Raw genomic sequence first — 14,822 nt, forward strand, 5'->3', positions numbered from 1 at the left:
GAGGAGACAGATCAAGGAACTGAAGGGACCAGCATGATGGAAAGACACTTCACTGTTATGCACTGTAGCACAGAGCACAAACGAGATAGGGGGAAATTAACTGTAATGGGGAAAACTTAAAACAGGACTTTCGAACTGTTAAATGAGGCCCCATCATATCACGTTCTCCAGCTCAGCAGAGCCTCTTGTCTGCACACGAGCAGGGAGGCTAACCAGGGCTCCTGGCCCATTCGCTTGGGCAAACCAACCTACATTAATGTGACACTTTGGTGTGATACGCAGGATACAAAAAAATAACACTGACTCACCATATCATATGGCATCCCTAGTTTCTCTTTTTTATTTTGCCAAATTATATCCACTTGGCAACCTGCAACACTTTGTACACTGTGGATTGTATCTCTGAACTATATAAGGCATCTTTTAAGGGAAAGCAGGTGGTCGAATGGGGAAAAGGAAATGAATGTGTATTTTCCACGGTCAGGGAAATGTGAACCCAAGGTGTGTCTGCTATGCTCGTTTTCATCTCCCCAAGGAAAAAGAAGAAAAAAGGCTTGATTGTAAAAACCCCGATGCCTGTGTAGGTGGTTGGTCTGTCCCTCACGAGATGGACATTGATCTCCAGGTAAGGGAAGTCAAGAATCCCCTTTCTGACAGATGCCTGAAATGAAGTCCAATCTGGGTCCAACACCACCTCTTCGGAAATGAAGCCAGATGCCTGCATGTCTTCTGATGGGAAGTGGGTGCTCGAGTTCAAAGACGAGGAGGAAGGCAACATGTGAGGTGGTGGGACATGCAGAAGAAGAATCAGTGGAGGACGGGCACTCACAGTGACACAGGATGGCAGAGGGATGGGAAGACTAGCAGGTGTCCCTGGAGTCACCAAGATGACGTGAACACTGTGTTCTGGGTGGGACAGCCCCAACCCTTCTCAGGACTCCGCAGCATCACAATCCAGAGGGAAACACCACAGCAGGTGGCTCCCATCTGTCTCACAGCCCAATCCTCCTGCTGCACAGAAAATGGAAGGGAAGCCTGGGAACACCCACTCACCCAACTTTAGGAAACTGTGCCACGTCACCAGGTAGTGTGGCCACTAGGCTTTCTGAGGTGCTCAAGTTCTCAAAGAGCACTGAGGCCCATGACCTTTCCAGAGTGCCTCATGCACCTGGGTCTTATCCTGGATTTCAAAGGAAAACACTCCCAGGAAAATAGAACCAGATCATGGGCTATGATGGGCACCTATGTGCACACAGGGCTGGGAAGGCCAAGCAGCTGCTGTGAATGTCCAGTGGGGGCCAGAGGGAGACAATCAGTGGCTCTGATCTGCCCCTGCCCTAGACCTAGGAGGCACCGGCCCTGCCATGTTGTCCATGTGCCAGAGCCCAGGATTGGATGCTTGTGTTTCACCAAGGAGAGGGATGGCTCCTTGCAGCAGGCTGTCCCTGGGTCCTGGGAGAGGCCTAGATTCTGTGCTGTCTCAGCCCCACCCCTTTGGGTCCCTCCGGATCAATATTTGCATTAGGGCCCTTACAAGGGCTGCCGTTCTTGTCACAGTTCAGAGGCCTTGAGCTTTGCATGATTTACTTTAATATTTCTCCACATAAGACAATGCTCTGAGACACAACTAGACACCCCCAAGAAGTGTAGCTACTTCACAGCCTTCTCCTGGGGCTTCAGAGGGTCATCCTGTCACTTAATAGGTCATACTAAGTGTAGTTTTATGTGTCCACTCAGTCATTAGTGTGAACTCCTGCTGTTAAATGTGGATCAGGCTGTCCGTGGAAGCTGTGAAGGTAGCACTGACTCCTCTGTCTAGCCTGGAAGTCCTCTATTGCACTTTCTTCCCGTGGGAGGCTCTTGCATCCACCCTGAAAATCTGCTGGTCAGCGTAGCCGCCTTTGGGAATGATCTCGATCTTCGGATCTTCTGGATCTCCTGGTCACTTGCTACAGCTCCCATGGCAGAGCGTGCTGCTTCGCCTTGTGCTTTCGTGCCATGGACGTGGCCTCCTTCCTTAAACCTCAAGCCCGGATCTCTCCTGGTGTCAGGCTTCGCCTGCAGCTTCCTCCCCTCTCTCTGCCTGCACAGAACCAGAGAGAGTGAGGGCCTTCAGCTTTGGAGAATGGCATGGCTGGCTGGAACTCTTATCCACTAAATATTCTCTGTATCAGCAATAAAGCTGTTTCACTTTCCTATCATTCATGTGTTTACTGAGGTAGCACTTTTAATTTCCTTCAGGAGATTTCCTTTGATTCACAAGTTGGCTAACCGGCATCAGAGGCCTCAGCTTTCAACATGCCTTCCTCACCAAGCTTTAGTCATGTCTAGCCTTTGGTTGACAGTGGGAGGTATGCAGCTTCTCCTTCCAGCTGAACACATAGACTGCTGTAGGGCTATTAATTGGCTAAAATTCAGTACTGCTGTGTCTTGGGAATAGGGATCCCAAGGACAGAGAGGGACCTACGTGAGGAAATGGCCAGTCGGTAGAGCCATTTACCAATGAAGTTCACAGTCTTGGACGCACATAGTTCACAGCGCCTGAAAACAACCCCAATAGTAAAGATCATTGATCACAGACCGTCATAACAAATATGATGGCAACAAAACAGTTAGAAATACTGTGAGCATTACCAAAATGTGCCACAGAGATGCTGAGTGAGCAGGTGCTGTTGGAAAATGGGGCTAGTAGACTTGTTTCACCCAAGGCTGCCACAAACCTACAATTTGTTTAAAAAAAAAAAAAAAAAAGCAAATCCCTTTGATCTGAATCCAAGTTCAATAAAGCAAAATGCAATAAAATGAGGAAATGAGGTATGCCTATATTTAAAATAGCAAATGCAAACTTATAATAGTCATAATATATTCAGTGAGCTGAATTACATCTGTCCCCCTTTCTAGTCTGAAGGTCAACGGGAGATGTTTCTCCCTCTTCTTACTCAAATTCAGTGTGGCCCCTGGAAGCCCGCAGCACAGCTCTCAGGGGTGAGCATGAGTGACCAAACACCTCAGTTGAACATCTGACTGAAAAGGGAGGTGTTTGACTGGGCTGAGACAGAGGCTGTTACAGGAAAACAGAGGCAAAAGAAACAGAAATTCCAAACAAATCCACAAACATAAAAAGCACAGCAGGATGCCTTGACAAGTGCCCATTACGTAGAGAATTTCCTTTTGAAATTAATGGGCGAGTATGCAAAGCAGCTGACTGGCTGTCCTCCATTCTACCATGACGCCGGCTGGAGGCCACTCGCAATTTGTCACAGGAAGAAGGAGGCTGTTTAAGAAACATGGTGGCTCGGTCAGCACAAGCGTGACAGAGTCCATGGTAAGTGCTGGATCACTAACACGCTGAGTCGATGAATCAGGATCTGAGCCGGGCAGCGGGCAGGTGTGCAGCTGACCACGCCCTCGGCGTGTTCCTCGAGCCCCTGCCGACTCTTATGAACCTGATGCAGAGTCATAGCTCTGCCTTCATGCCGTCTCCCTGAGACAAGTTCTCCCACGGTGCCGGGTCTGGGGACCAGTGTTTGGAACACGACTAGGAACACATCAGAGGACAACTGCGGGGGTGGGTTCCAGGGACACAGATGACCCCACTGTCCCTGCGGGCAGAGCCATCGAGCTCACGTTTCTCATCCCGCCATCACTGAAGTTAGATTTTGTCTCTTCTGCATAGGAAGGCGATCGATCTGTTAACAAACTGCATAAACAGTCCCTTCAAAATAGTTTCTTTTTTTTGTTGTTTTGGTTGCTTTTATACTAAAGATACTAAAATTTATACAGAATATATTCAGAGTACATTCTGGCACCAGAGTTTGGAAGGCTTTTACCAAGTATAGACTTGCAGCCATTGCTTTAGAATTTTGTTTATTGCATATTTCTCCAAGTGTGAGTATTTGTTTATAATAATTAAAGAATACTTCATTGTCCATGGGCATGGTAGCTTCATGGAGAAGGTGACCTTGCAGCGGAAATACTTCCCTCCTGGTAGAAGAAGGCCACGATCTGTTCTTCCACTGTCACGAGGTCTGTTGGGGGACCTCATGGGACTGTAACTCTGGGTCCTTCCTGGATCACCTTGGATTGTTTTAAACTTTTGATTAAAAACTTCGCAATGTAGCTTCTGGAAATATTTGGCATCTTTGAGTTGGCCTCTGTCTGCATTTCTCTGTCTTTAGCATGGCGCTTTCCTTATGGCTTTGAGTTTCATAAAAACCCTTGGCATTTAACATTATTTGGAAATCCTCTCCGCAGTATTTCTAACAAAGCAGGATGTGTGTGCGTATGTGTGTGTGTACGCATGCACATGTGTGTGTGTATGTGCATGCTTGCGTGTTCCATGCTCCAGCTCAACCCTAACTCATGGAACTTTATGACATTTATTCATCACATAGAATAAGAATATACTAACCTTAGGGGTTTTCTTTTATGAAAGGCAGCTAGAAACATTTCTAAAAACTTAATTACCCAAAAGGTCTTGTGATACAATGATCTATACTTTGCTTGGTCATTTGCAAAGTAATATGAAGGTGTACATGGTTGTTAAGTGTTATCTGATAATAAAAACATATAGCAATATCAATCATTAAATCATTACCCTAATGTTCATGAATTCCTACCAGACATGCACATGCACGCTTTAAAGCTCTAAGACTTTCCAAGATTAAGTTAGAGAGTTTGGAAGATGTTTAATTTACAGAATTCATGCCTTCAATATTATCTTAATGCATGTGAGCGATTCTGCTGCCTTTGTGGATGCGGTGATCATTAAATTCCACCAATTTTACAAACGGAGCAACAGAACCGTGGTCTGGACCAAGAAATGAACAGTGGCACCGAATTTTACAGCTGCATTGGCTCTATTTCTCCTTTCTGTGATGCCCTTTGCCCTCTTTCCATTTTAATTTTGGTGGACACACGGCAGGCTGTGCCAATGAAACCAAAGATCCAAGCCCCATGGCCATGGCTTCTGAATCTGTATGTACATCGGAAAATCTCAGGGAGCTTCATAAAAACACAGCTTTTCCTGGGATGCTGCCACAGAACCCGATTCTGCTGAGAGCAGAGCTACCCTTCCGTGGACAGTAGACAAGGGTGTGGGGACCCAGAGACCTATGTTGCTGTGAGATGAGGGACAGCATCCACCAGCCACCCCAAAGCAAAGGGGATCCTGCTGGTCTGTTCAATTAATGTGTAAAGTCACTCTCCAAAATGTGTTTTTAGAAGTTTGTATTGCCGAGGAGATTCTAACTACCCAGCGGGCTTTCAGATGACACACTGCACTTGTTTTTATGACCAACAGGTCCCCACTAACTATTCGCACAGCTGGCCACCCAAACCTCAGGTGTTCACTGTGGGGATCCTGCTCTCCTCTACAGACCCGCCTCTTCCCTCTGCTAATACCTGCACCCTCCTTCCAGGGCTGGGATGCAAACATGGAAGATGTTCCAGATGTCTGTCTTCCTCCAGCCACATTGGTCCATGGATTCGGCCCCCAAATCTCTCCCCTCCTCCATTCCCACCGGCTCCACCCCATCCCCACTAACAGTCTCCTTGCTCCTGCTGGGCACAGCCTGGTGGCCAAAAGCCCCAACTACTCTGCCAGTGGGAGTCCTGGACCTGTCACTTTCCAGCAACGTGACTTGAGGGTCCCCCTCAGGTCCCCCGCCCCGCGTCTGTCCAACAGATTAGGATCCCTGGAGCACTCCCTCTGCTTGAAGGCTTGCTCGGGTTTTCTGGAAGCAAACCTAACTTTCAAACTGAGTGCTTCCCTGGATGGCTCTATTTAAAATTGTGACCCCCTCCCCCCATCCATGGCCTGTGCGCCCCGCCCCCACCGTATTAAGCGTCACAGCACCAGCCGCCATGCACCAACCCCCTACTCCAGCAGCAGCTCTCAGGGCTCTGGCTCTGCGCATGGACCTGAGCACCGCACACCGGAGGTGGGGAATGTTCTCCTCCGCTCCCTGCCGCGGTTACCGCCGTGCCCAGCGCACAGCGGGTACTGAGGACACAGGAGCTCCGTGTTGGGAGGCACTGTTTTTTCAACTCTTCAATGTGGGGCATTACTTGGACATTTCTGAGTCACACCTGGGAGGAAAGTGATTCGCATCTTCAGGAGATAGTCCGTAAGGCCTTCCTCTTATATAAATTGATCAAGAGATTTTTTACCTTTTAGAGGCTCCTTTTTGCCTCCAGGATAAAAAAAAAAAAAAAAAAAAAAAAAATCCCTGGCTTATATGTCATCGGGTATTTTCTTGTGTTACCCAGAATCAAAACCTGAGATCTGTTCTTGCTTTCTCTTCGCACTTTGACCGTAACTACTCTTCCCTCTGCTAGTGAGCTCACTCTGAAAAGGCAGCAGCAATGACAGATCATCAAAACACATCAGCAATGTTATGAAATTTGTATTAAAACAAGTGTCTATGAGCCAGCGGTACATTCCAAAGACACTTTATAAATATGCACAACGAAAGCTTCCTGGTGAAGCCTGGACCATGTGTCCACTTGCATGATTAAACTATTTTTTCTTTTATTATAACCATACACTGCAATCAGGCAATTAGCTGTCTGTTATGCCTTTTGGCAGCAAATGGCTTTTTTTTTTAAATAGATATGACCTCAGCCTTACCAACCTTGCCAGCAGTTAATTATCAAGAAAACAGCTTCAGTCATTGAAAACTTACTCATCTTTGCAATGTGCCAGCTGGGATCATTTTCACTTTTTTCCAGATCTCGAAATTTTTCAGTGTATAAGGAACTTTGCTTATAGAGCAAAATATATTAAAATCTTTAATAGGTCCTAGACTTCTGTGATACTTAGACACGTGATTGATAAAAGTAGAATGTATTACTGGGATGCCAGCATCTTTATTTAGTTTTCTCTGTTCTTGGCATTCACTCGAGCCATGAAAACCAAGCAGAAATTGAGTAAGTTGAAGGCCTGTTACAACCACTGGAGCCCAGGATATCTAGAAAGATCTTTACATACATAATACATTGCATACCTTTCAATAAAGTAAGTCAATATATTTACCTCCTATCCCGTTGCAATGTTTTGGTCAGTTTCTATGATAAGATGCTTGCCCCAAAGTCCCCAACAGTCATACATCCATCCAATGCAAAGTTGGGGGTAGTTTTGGGGCTGGAAGATATAATTGATCCAATTCAGATCAACACTAGATCCACCACCACCAAAATGCTCAGATTTTGTGTATGGAGTGAGAGTAGGTGTAGAAACCACAGCAGAACTTCCAGCTTATCACAAACCACCATTGTCAATTCCCCATAAATGACTCCTTCTATCCAGAAATTGCAACCCTATTGGGGTAACACGTAGCCAGAGCAGAGAAAGCAAATTATAACCAGGACAGGGTCACCTGAGAACCATTTTACAGCTGACTCTTTTCTGACCAGTGTCTCAGACTACGCAAGGTCAAACTCTAAGGTTGTCGAAGTCCCCGCCAGGTCCACACCACTAGAGTAGCACGGGAAGTTTGTAAAGGAGGGTTGTTTCTTCCAGCGAAATGTGACATGAGCACAGAAGAGAGGATGTGGCCACCAACACACACACACACACGGAGGCGTTTGAATTTGCATCAGTTCACGGGCAGCAGTCATTCACCACGGTACATGCACTGATCCTTTGCAGAACTTGCCTACAACACACCTGTATCCATCCGCCATATATAAATGGGTTTCTAGGGAAAATGAAATATTGCTTATATATAGTTGCACAGGAACACACACGTTACTCGACGGAGCTAAACCTCATGGTTTTGCACACAGCAACCAATCACATGAGCTTAACGGGCACAGTAAAGCATATCATTAGCGTACCTGTCATGTTGCAGTACACAAGAGCAGGTCCCAGCGGGCCACTTCCATCTGAATCAATATAGTAGAATCCTGAGGAGTCCCCTCTGTGCCTGTGGGCGTCACAGGACTGTGCAAACAGAGCTGCAAAGGACAAGGGTCTCAGAAGGGCTGCAGTGGGTTGGATCCCTCCCTATCCTTAGTATGGGATGCTTTCCCCAGTGATACTCGTTCTGCCTTGCTCTCCGGGATGATTTCTCCAGGGGAGTGTTCCCCTGTGTCAGGCATCATGAAGACCCTGAAGCTTGGAGCAAAAGATTTTAAGAGGTTATCACCATGTGTATCTGAACCCTGCCTGCTCTAGCAACAAATTCATTCCAAAACCACGGTAACTGGCCTCACGCTATCTCTTTCTATTCTGCCGCATGATGTTTAAGTCTTGGAAGTGCACTGGCTTCGACTCCCTAAGTGATCTGTTATTATCTAATAACCACATTGATGTATTAAATTACTCAGTAATTATATCCTCTGTTTACTTAAAATGATCTACTTGTGCAATGCATTACTTTCCAGAAGAGTTTTATAAATCAGCAACTCTCCTTCACTCCATTTATAATGTGTGTTTTCAAAGGAAATTTCCTGAAATGCTTCACAAATGATTATTCAAGCAAACTGAAAGTCAAAATTATATATATAATATATATATATATACACACATGAAATATCTCTCAGTAATTTCAACATATCCCGATTCTTAGTTGAATTTTTTATACAGCAATAAATGTTTTGCTATCACAAGGCAAGTGACTAACATCGGTAAATGATGGACTTAATCAATGTTCGGAATAAGTTTAAATGACTAATCAACTGAGTAATAGCTCCCACGTTTCTCACTTATTTCCTTGACAGGAAAGATCCTTTGAAAACCTGAGAAGTGGCTAATGGCATCCAGTCAAGAAGGACAATGTGGACTGGGTCCCTCAGTCCTCCTAAGGCTGAGACCTGGCATCCATGAACAGAGACCTGCAAGTACCAGGCCAGAGCCACAGAGCAGAGTGATCCTAGCAGGGACAGAGGGGGCTGAGCATGAGTGGAGAATAGACAATATTCTAAGCTCTCTGAATTATCTACCTTTTAAATCTCTGCCTCTTTTGAAGAGAAGAGAATCCGGGAGAATCAGGGCAGCCAGGGCAGAGGGATTTTCTCCTTTCTCACAGAAGAAGATCAAAGTCATGTCTGCCTGCCCAAGGATTTTGCAAAATATGGCATTCTTTTATAAATTATGGCTGAGTATCAGCATGTCAAATTAGATTGGCCCCCATCTGTCACACACCTAGCACCACCATCCTGGCCACCATGGCCACAGAGACAACACGGATTGCTTTCCCAGAAATGCTGGCAGTTTGCCCACTCAAGTTTGTGTTTCTGCAAATACATAAATATGCTCATAACTGCCTAGGAGGGTGTCCAGAGGGACAGACATAAAGTGCTAATGGTGGTTACGATTGGGTTGGGGCTGGGCCTGCCTAGGCACCAGAGGCAGAGAAGGAAACACTAGGAAGACACCTGCTATATGTGTGAATGCAGAGACATTCGCTGGACACTTACACCAAAATCTGATGGTCTCTGATCCCTTCCTTTGGCTTTGGAACTATCCAACCTTCACTTCCGTAGATAGAGAATCAGAGTAAAGTCAGTTCAGTCATCCGACCAAATCAAATTGTGAAGGCCACGAGTGAAAGACCCTTTTTTATAACACTTGGGACTTTTTCAATCTGAGTTGTTTGGAGTGATGTTTAAATCAGAGTTACTGATAACTCTTTAGCAACTCTGCCTTAGTCATTAAGTCTGTGTAGGACACCTTGCTCGATGTGATGGGGAGACACTGTAAGTAGGAGGCCACCCCATTCCTAGCTGCAACTCTAGACTAGTCACTAAGCCTCAGACTGCCCAGATGCCCAGCTCCTTATAGTTACCTCAGCAAGTTCTTACCTGGCACCATAATAGTAAATAGAGATGCAGGTAGAATTGCTCTGGTTGAACTTATGGGATTTTGGGTTGGGGGGTGACCTCCTAACCTCTGGCTCCTCTGCAGAACCCCCTGGGCTGGGGACCGGGCCTTCTCATCCCAACAATGATGCCTGCTTCCCTGGGGTTCCATTCACTTAAGGTTAGATACAGGATAATCCAAGCTTTGCTTGGGGAATTTTCATGTCATGCTGTCTCTCTAAAGGCCCAGAGAAGGGAGACATGCTACAAAAGAAGGGACTTAGAAATGGTGGCAGCCACTCTGGAAAACAGTACAGAGGTTCTTCAAAAAGTTGAAAATAGAGCTATCCTATGACCCAGCAATTCCACTACTAGGTGTTTGCCTGGAAGATACAAATGTCGTGATCCAAAGGGGCATGTGTGCCCCAATGTTTATAGCAGCAATGTCCACCATAGCCAAACCAGGGAAAGAGCCCAGACGTCCACTGACAGATCAATGGACAAAGAAGATGTGGTGTGACAGAATGGACGACATCTTGCCATGTGCAACAACATGGATGGAACTAGAGGATATTATGCTCAGTGAAGTAAGTCAATCAGAGATAGACAACCATCATGTAATCTCACTCAAAATTGGAATTTAAGAAACAAAGCAGAGGAGCATAATGGAAAGGAGGGAAATATAAAATAAGATGGAATCAGAGAGGGAGACAAACCATAAGAGATGCCTATGAAAACAAATGAGGGTTGCTGGAGGGGAAGGGGTAGGGGGATGGGGCCACTGGGTGATGGGCTTTAAGGAGGGCATGGGATGGAATGGGCACTGGGTGTTACAGAAGACGGATGAATCACTGGCCTCTCCCTCTGGAACTAATAATACACTATGTGTTAATGAATGGAATTGGAATAAAAATAAATTAATTTAAAAAAAAAAGAAATGTCACTGATACACAAAAAAAGGAAAAAGTAGAATAAAAACATAGACAAAAAAAGCTAGTAATTAGAAAGCAGTGAGGATCTCGGGGCTCTGTCGTGAGCTTCTAGTAGTAATGAATTAGGGGTCCATAAAGTGTGCTTTGCTGTGAAATTGAGAAAATAACTCTCCAGGAAAGAGACTGGTATTCAAGGTGGAAGAAATGGAATGGAGAGGTGGTCGAGAGCCCTCGTTGGCAGTGGTGTCACCACGGTCAAAGGAGCTGACCTCTGTCTTTCCTCAAGCACACAGTGTGGAAAATAAAGCACTTACCTTCCAGGGCAACTCTAAAGGAGTTGAAATGTGCAGAACTAGACAGAGTGAGGGTCACACAGGCACGCAGTAAGTCCCCAGTGTGTAAACCACCACCATCATCAAAGAGTATCAAGATTGCAAGGAACCTGAACGTTTGCCTGGCTTCTGGCTGACATCTAGAAAACCCCTCCTCCCATGATATTTCCCATCCTGTGCTCGTCCAGAGACTATCTCCCTGTGGTTTTATAAATACGGACGATCAGTACTTTGTCCTCTTCACTTTGGCAGACAGGACTTGAGAACCAAAGTTGGGTCCAACCCAAGGAACAGAACAAGTAACACCACCATGCCATCTAGATTGCCTTTTGTATTGGGGGAGGGACTTGTTTTTTCACTTTTTGTTATATTTTATCTTCCTATACTTATCTTCCTTTGCCTCCTATTTTATTTAATTTTTTCTGTCCTATTTGATACTATGGATTTCTGTAAGCTGTCATAACATTACTAGGAAATAAAACTGATTAAAAATAAACCAGACAAGGGCACCTGGATGGTTCAGTTAGTTAAGTATCCGACTCCTGATTTCAACTCAGGTCATGATCTCAGGGTCATGAGATCGAGTCTGATGTCAGGTTCCATACAGGGCTGGGATTCTCTCTCTCCCTCTCCCCCAGCCCCTCCTCACCTCTAAAATAAATAACCAACCAGACACAAATTAGTCTCTAAAATACCTACTGGTTTTGTTGTTTTCCACCACACGGTTGCACAGATACAGACACATATACACCAAATCACAAAAAGGAAAAAGAACTGCACGGAAATTGGGACAACGAGGTGTGAGGCTTACAGGAATGGCAGGTCGCGCCCGTGTATCCAGTGTGCGTGCAGTCACAGCTGAAGGTGTCCCAGGACTGGAAGCATTCGCCCCCGTGTTCACAGTAGCTGGGCAAACACCTGCAAGAAAACAGATACACTGGCTTTTCCCCACGTTCTGTCAGGAGAAAATGTGTGTCTTAGCACTAACCTGCTACAGTGAAACATGGTACCAACAGGGCCTTCGGGAGAAAAATGAGACCATGGACAAAACCTGCTGAGTCTGTAAAGAAGGTTTCCTAATGCAGTACCCACCACAGACTAAGAAACCCACTAGATGCTACCAATTGTTCTGTATTGGCAGCAGATCAATTTTTTACACATTGCATTCTACCAAAAAAATGTGTTTGATTTTTCACAAATAAGGCAAGATTGGTTTCATCCATGACCTGAGAGACAAAGTGCTAGCAAAGACCAAAGGCGGCCAGCTGCACCTGTTCCCCTCCCGGCCTCTCTGTCCTTGCAGTGGGACCTGCAGATCCTCCCACTGAGAGGCTTAGCTTTCTTCAATCTGGGTTGGGCTTGGGACCTGCTCTGACAAATGGGGCATTAGCAAACTGAGACATCAGGGCCTAGAAGAGTGTTTGGTGGTGAAAGACCTCTACCTGGAAAACTATAATATATTGATGAGAGAAACCAGAGATGACACAAACTGACAGAAAGACATGCTATGCTCACGGATTGGAAGAATTAGTATTGTTAAAATGTCCTGCTGCCCAAAGCAATCTACCTATTGAACACAGTCCCTATCAAAAGGCCAATAGTACTTTCCACAGAACTAGAACAAAAAATCCTAAAATTTATATGGAACCACAAAAGACCATGAATAATCAAAACAATCTTGAAAAAGAAGAACAAAACTAGAGGTATAATTCTAGATTTCAAACTATACCTCCAAGCTACAGTAACCAAAACAGTATGGTACTGGCACAGAAACAGACACAGAGATCCATGGCATAGAAGTGAGAGTGCAGAAATAGACCCACAATCGTATAGTTAATCTACGGCAAAGGAGGCAAGAATATACAACGGTGAAAAGGCAGTCTCTTCAATGAATGTTGGGAAAACTGGACAGCCACATACAAAAGAACAGAACTGGATCGCTTTGTTACATGACACAAAAAAAATAAACTCGAAATGTATTAAAGGCCTAAATGTGAGACCTGAAACCATAAAACTCCTAGAAGCAAGCATAAGCAATAAACCCTTGCCCATCAGCCTTAGCAATATTTTTCTAAATATGCCTCCTCAGATAAGGGAAACAAATGCAAAAATAAACTATTGAGACTACATCAAACTCAGAAAGTTTTGCCCCATCAACAAACAAAAGGGCAGCCTTTCGAATGAGAGAGGATATTTGCAAACGATATATCTGATAAGAGCTTAATAACCAATATATGTAAAGAGTGGATATAACACAACATCAGAAAAACAAATAACAAATTAAAAAATGAGCACTGAATCTGGACAGTTGTTTCCCAAGAGGCCATCCAGATGGCCAACAGACACATGAAAAGATGCTCATGACTCATCATCAGGGAAAGGCAGATCAGAACCACGATGAGATCTCATCTCACTCTGCTCAGAATGGTTAGTATCAAAAAGACAGGAAATAGCAAGTGTTATAGAGAATGTGGTGAAAAGGGAAGCTTTGTGCACTGTTGGTGGGAACGTAAACTTGTGCATCAACTATGAAAACAGTATGGAAGTTCCCCAAAAAAGTAAGAATATAAATGACATATGATCCAGTAATTCCACTTCTGGGGATTTATCCAAGAAAAACAAAAACACAAATTCCAAAGGATACATGCACCCTATGTTTATTGCAAGCATTATTTACAACAGTCAAGACATGGAAGCAACCTGAATAGTCATAACAGATGGGTGGACAAGGAAGATGTGGTATATAAACACACAACGGTAGACTGCTTGGCCATAAAAGAGATGAAATCTTGCTATTTCGTAGAACATGGATGGACCTAGAAGGTATTATGCTCAGTGAAATAAGTCAGATGGAGAAAGACAAATACCGTATGACTTCATTTGAATGTTGAATCTGAAAAAAATAAACAAATGAGCAAATAAAAGACAATAAAAAAGAGAAACAGACTCATAAATATGAGGACAAACTAGTGGTTTCAAGGTGATAGGGGAGGGGAGAAGGGCAAAATATGTGAATGGGATTGAGAGGTACAGACTTCCGGTTATAAAATAAATGCCAGGGATGAAAAATACCGCATAGGAAATATAGTCAATAATATTGTAATAAGTTTGTGTGGTGACATGTGGCAATGACACCATTCAGGGTGAGTGTTTCATAATGTATGTAACAGCTGACTCACTCTGTTGTCCACCTAAAACTAATACAATATGTCAATTACTTTTCAATTACAGATTAAAAGAACTTCAAGTTAACTCAACTTAGATCATAGACCTAATTATGAAATACCAAACTGTTAAACTCCCAGAAGAGAACACAGGAGAAAAATCTAGCTGAACTTGGGCATGGCAATGACTTTTCAGTTACAGTCTATAAAAGAAAAAATTGATAATTCGGGCTTCATTAAAATTTAAAACTTAAGGGAATGAGAATAGAGACCACAGACTAGAAGACTGCTTTTGCAAAATCCATATTTGACACAGGATGGATATCCAAAATATAGATAAAACTTTTTAAAATTCAACAATAAGGTCAATGAACAACCAATTAAAAACTGGGTCCAAAGAGTCAAAAGATCTGAACAGATGCCTTACAAAAGATGACCAGACAGAAAATACACATATGTAATCATGAACAGATGCCTTACAAAAGATGACCAGACGAAAAATACATGTATGTAATCATACTCGACATCATTAGTCATTAGGAAAGCTCAAATCAAAACCACAACGAGATGCCACTTCTCACCCACTGGAA

At 44.1% G+C, this 14,822-nt stretch overlaps 1 protein-coding gene across 4 annotated transcripts in view; it reads right to left on the reverse strand.

The window, feature by feature from the left end:
• LOC132016059 (contactin-associated protein-like 3) overlaps nucleotides 1–14,822 on the reverse strand; it is a 170,557-nt gene that overhangs the window by 46,053 nt on the left and 109,682 nt on the right. For all 4 annotated transcript variants that reach the window (XM_059397084.1, XM_059397082.1, XM_059397083.1 and 1 more), the window contains 2 exons: nucleotides 11,880–11,986; nucleotides 7,840–7,959 (listed from right to left, as the gene is read on the reverse strand). In XM_059397084.1, coding sequence (XP_059253067.1) covers nucleotides 7,840–7,959; nucleotides 11,880–11,986 — 227 coding nt within the window. The remainder of the gene's footprint in view (nucleotides 1–7,839; nucleotides 7,960–11,879; nucleotides 11,987–14,822) is intronic.

This window comes from Mustela nigripes, chromosome 4, assembly GCF_022355385.1.
Source record: "Mustela nigripes isolate SB6536 chromosome 4, MUSNIG.SB6536, whole genome shotgun sequence".
Taxonomy (NCBI): domain Eukaryota; kingdom Metazoa; phylum Chordata; class Mammalia; order Carnivora; family Mustelidae; genus Mustela; species Mustela nigripes.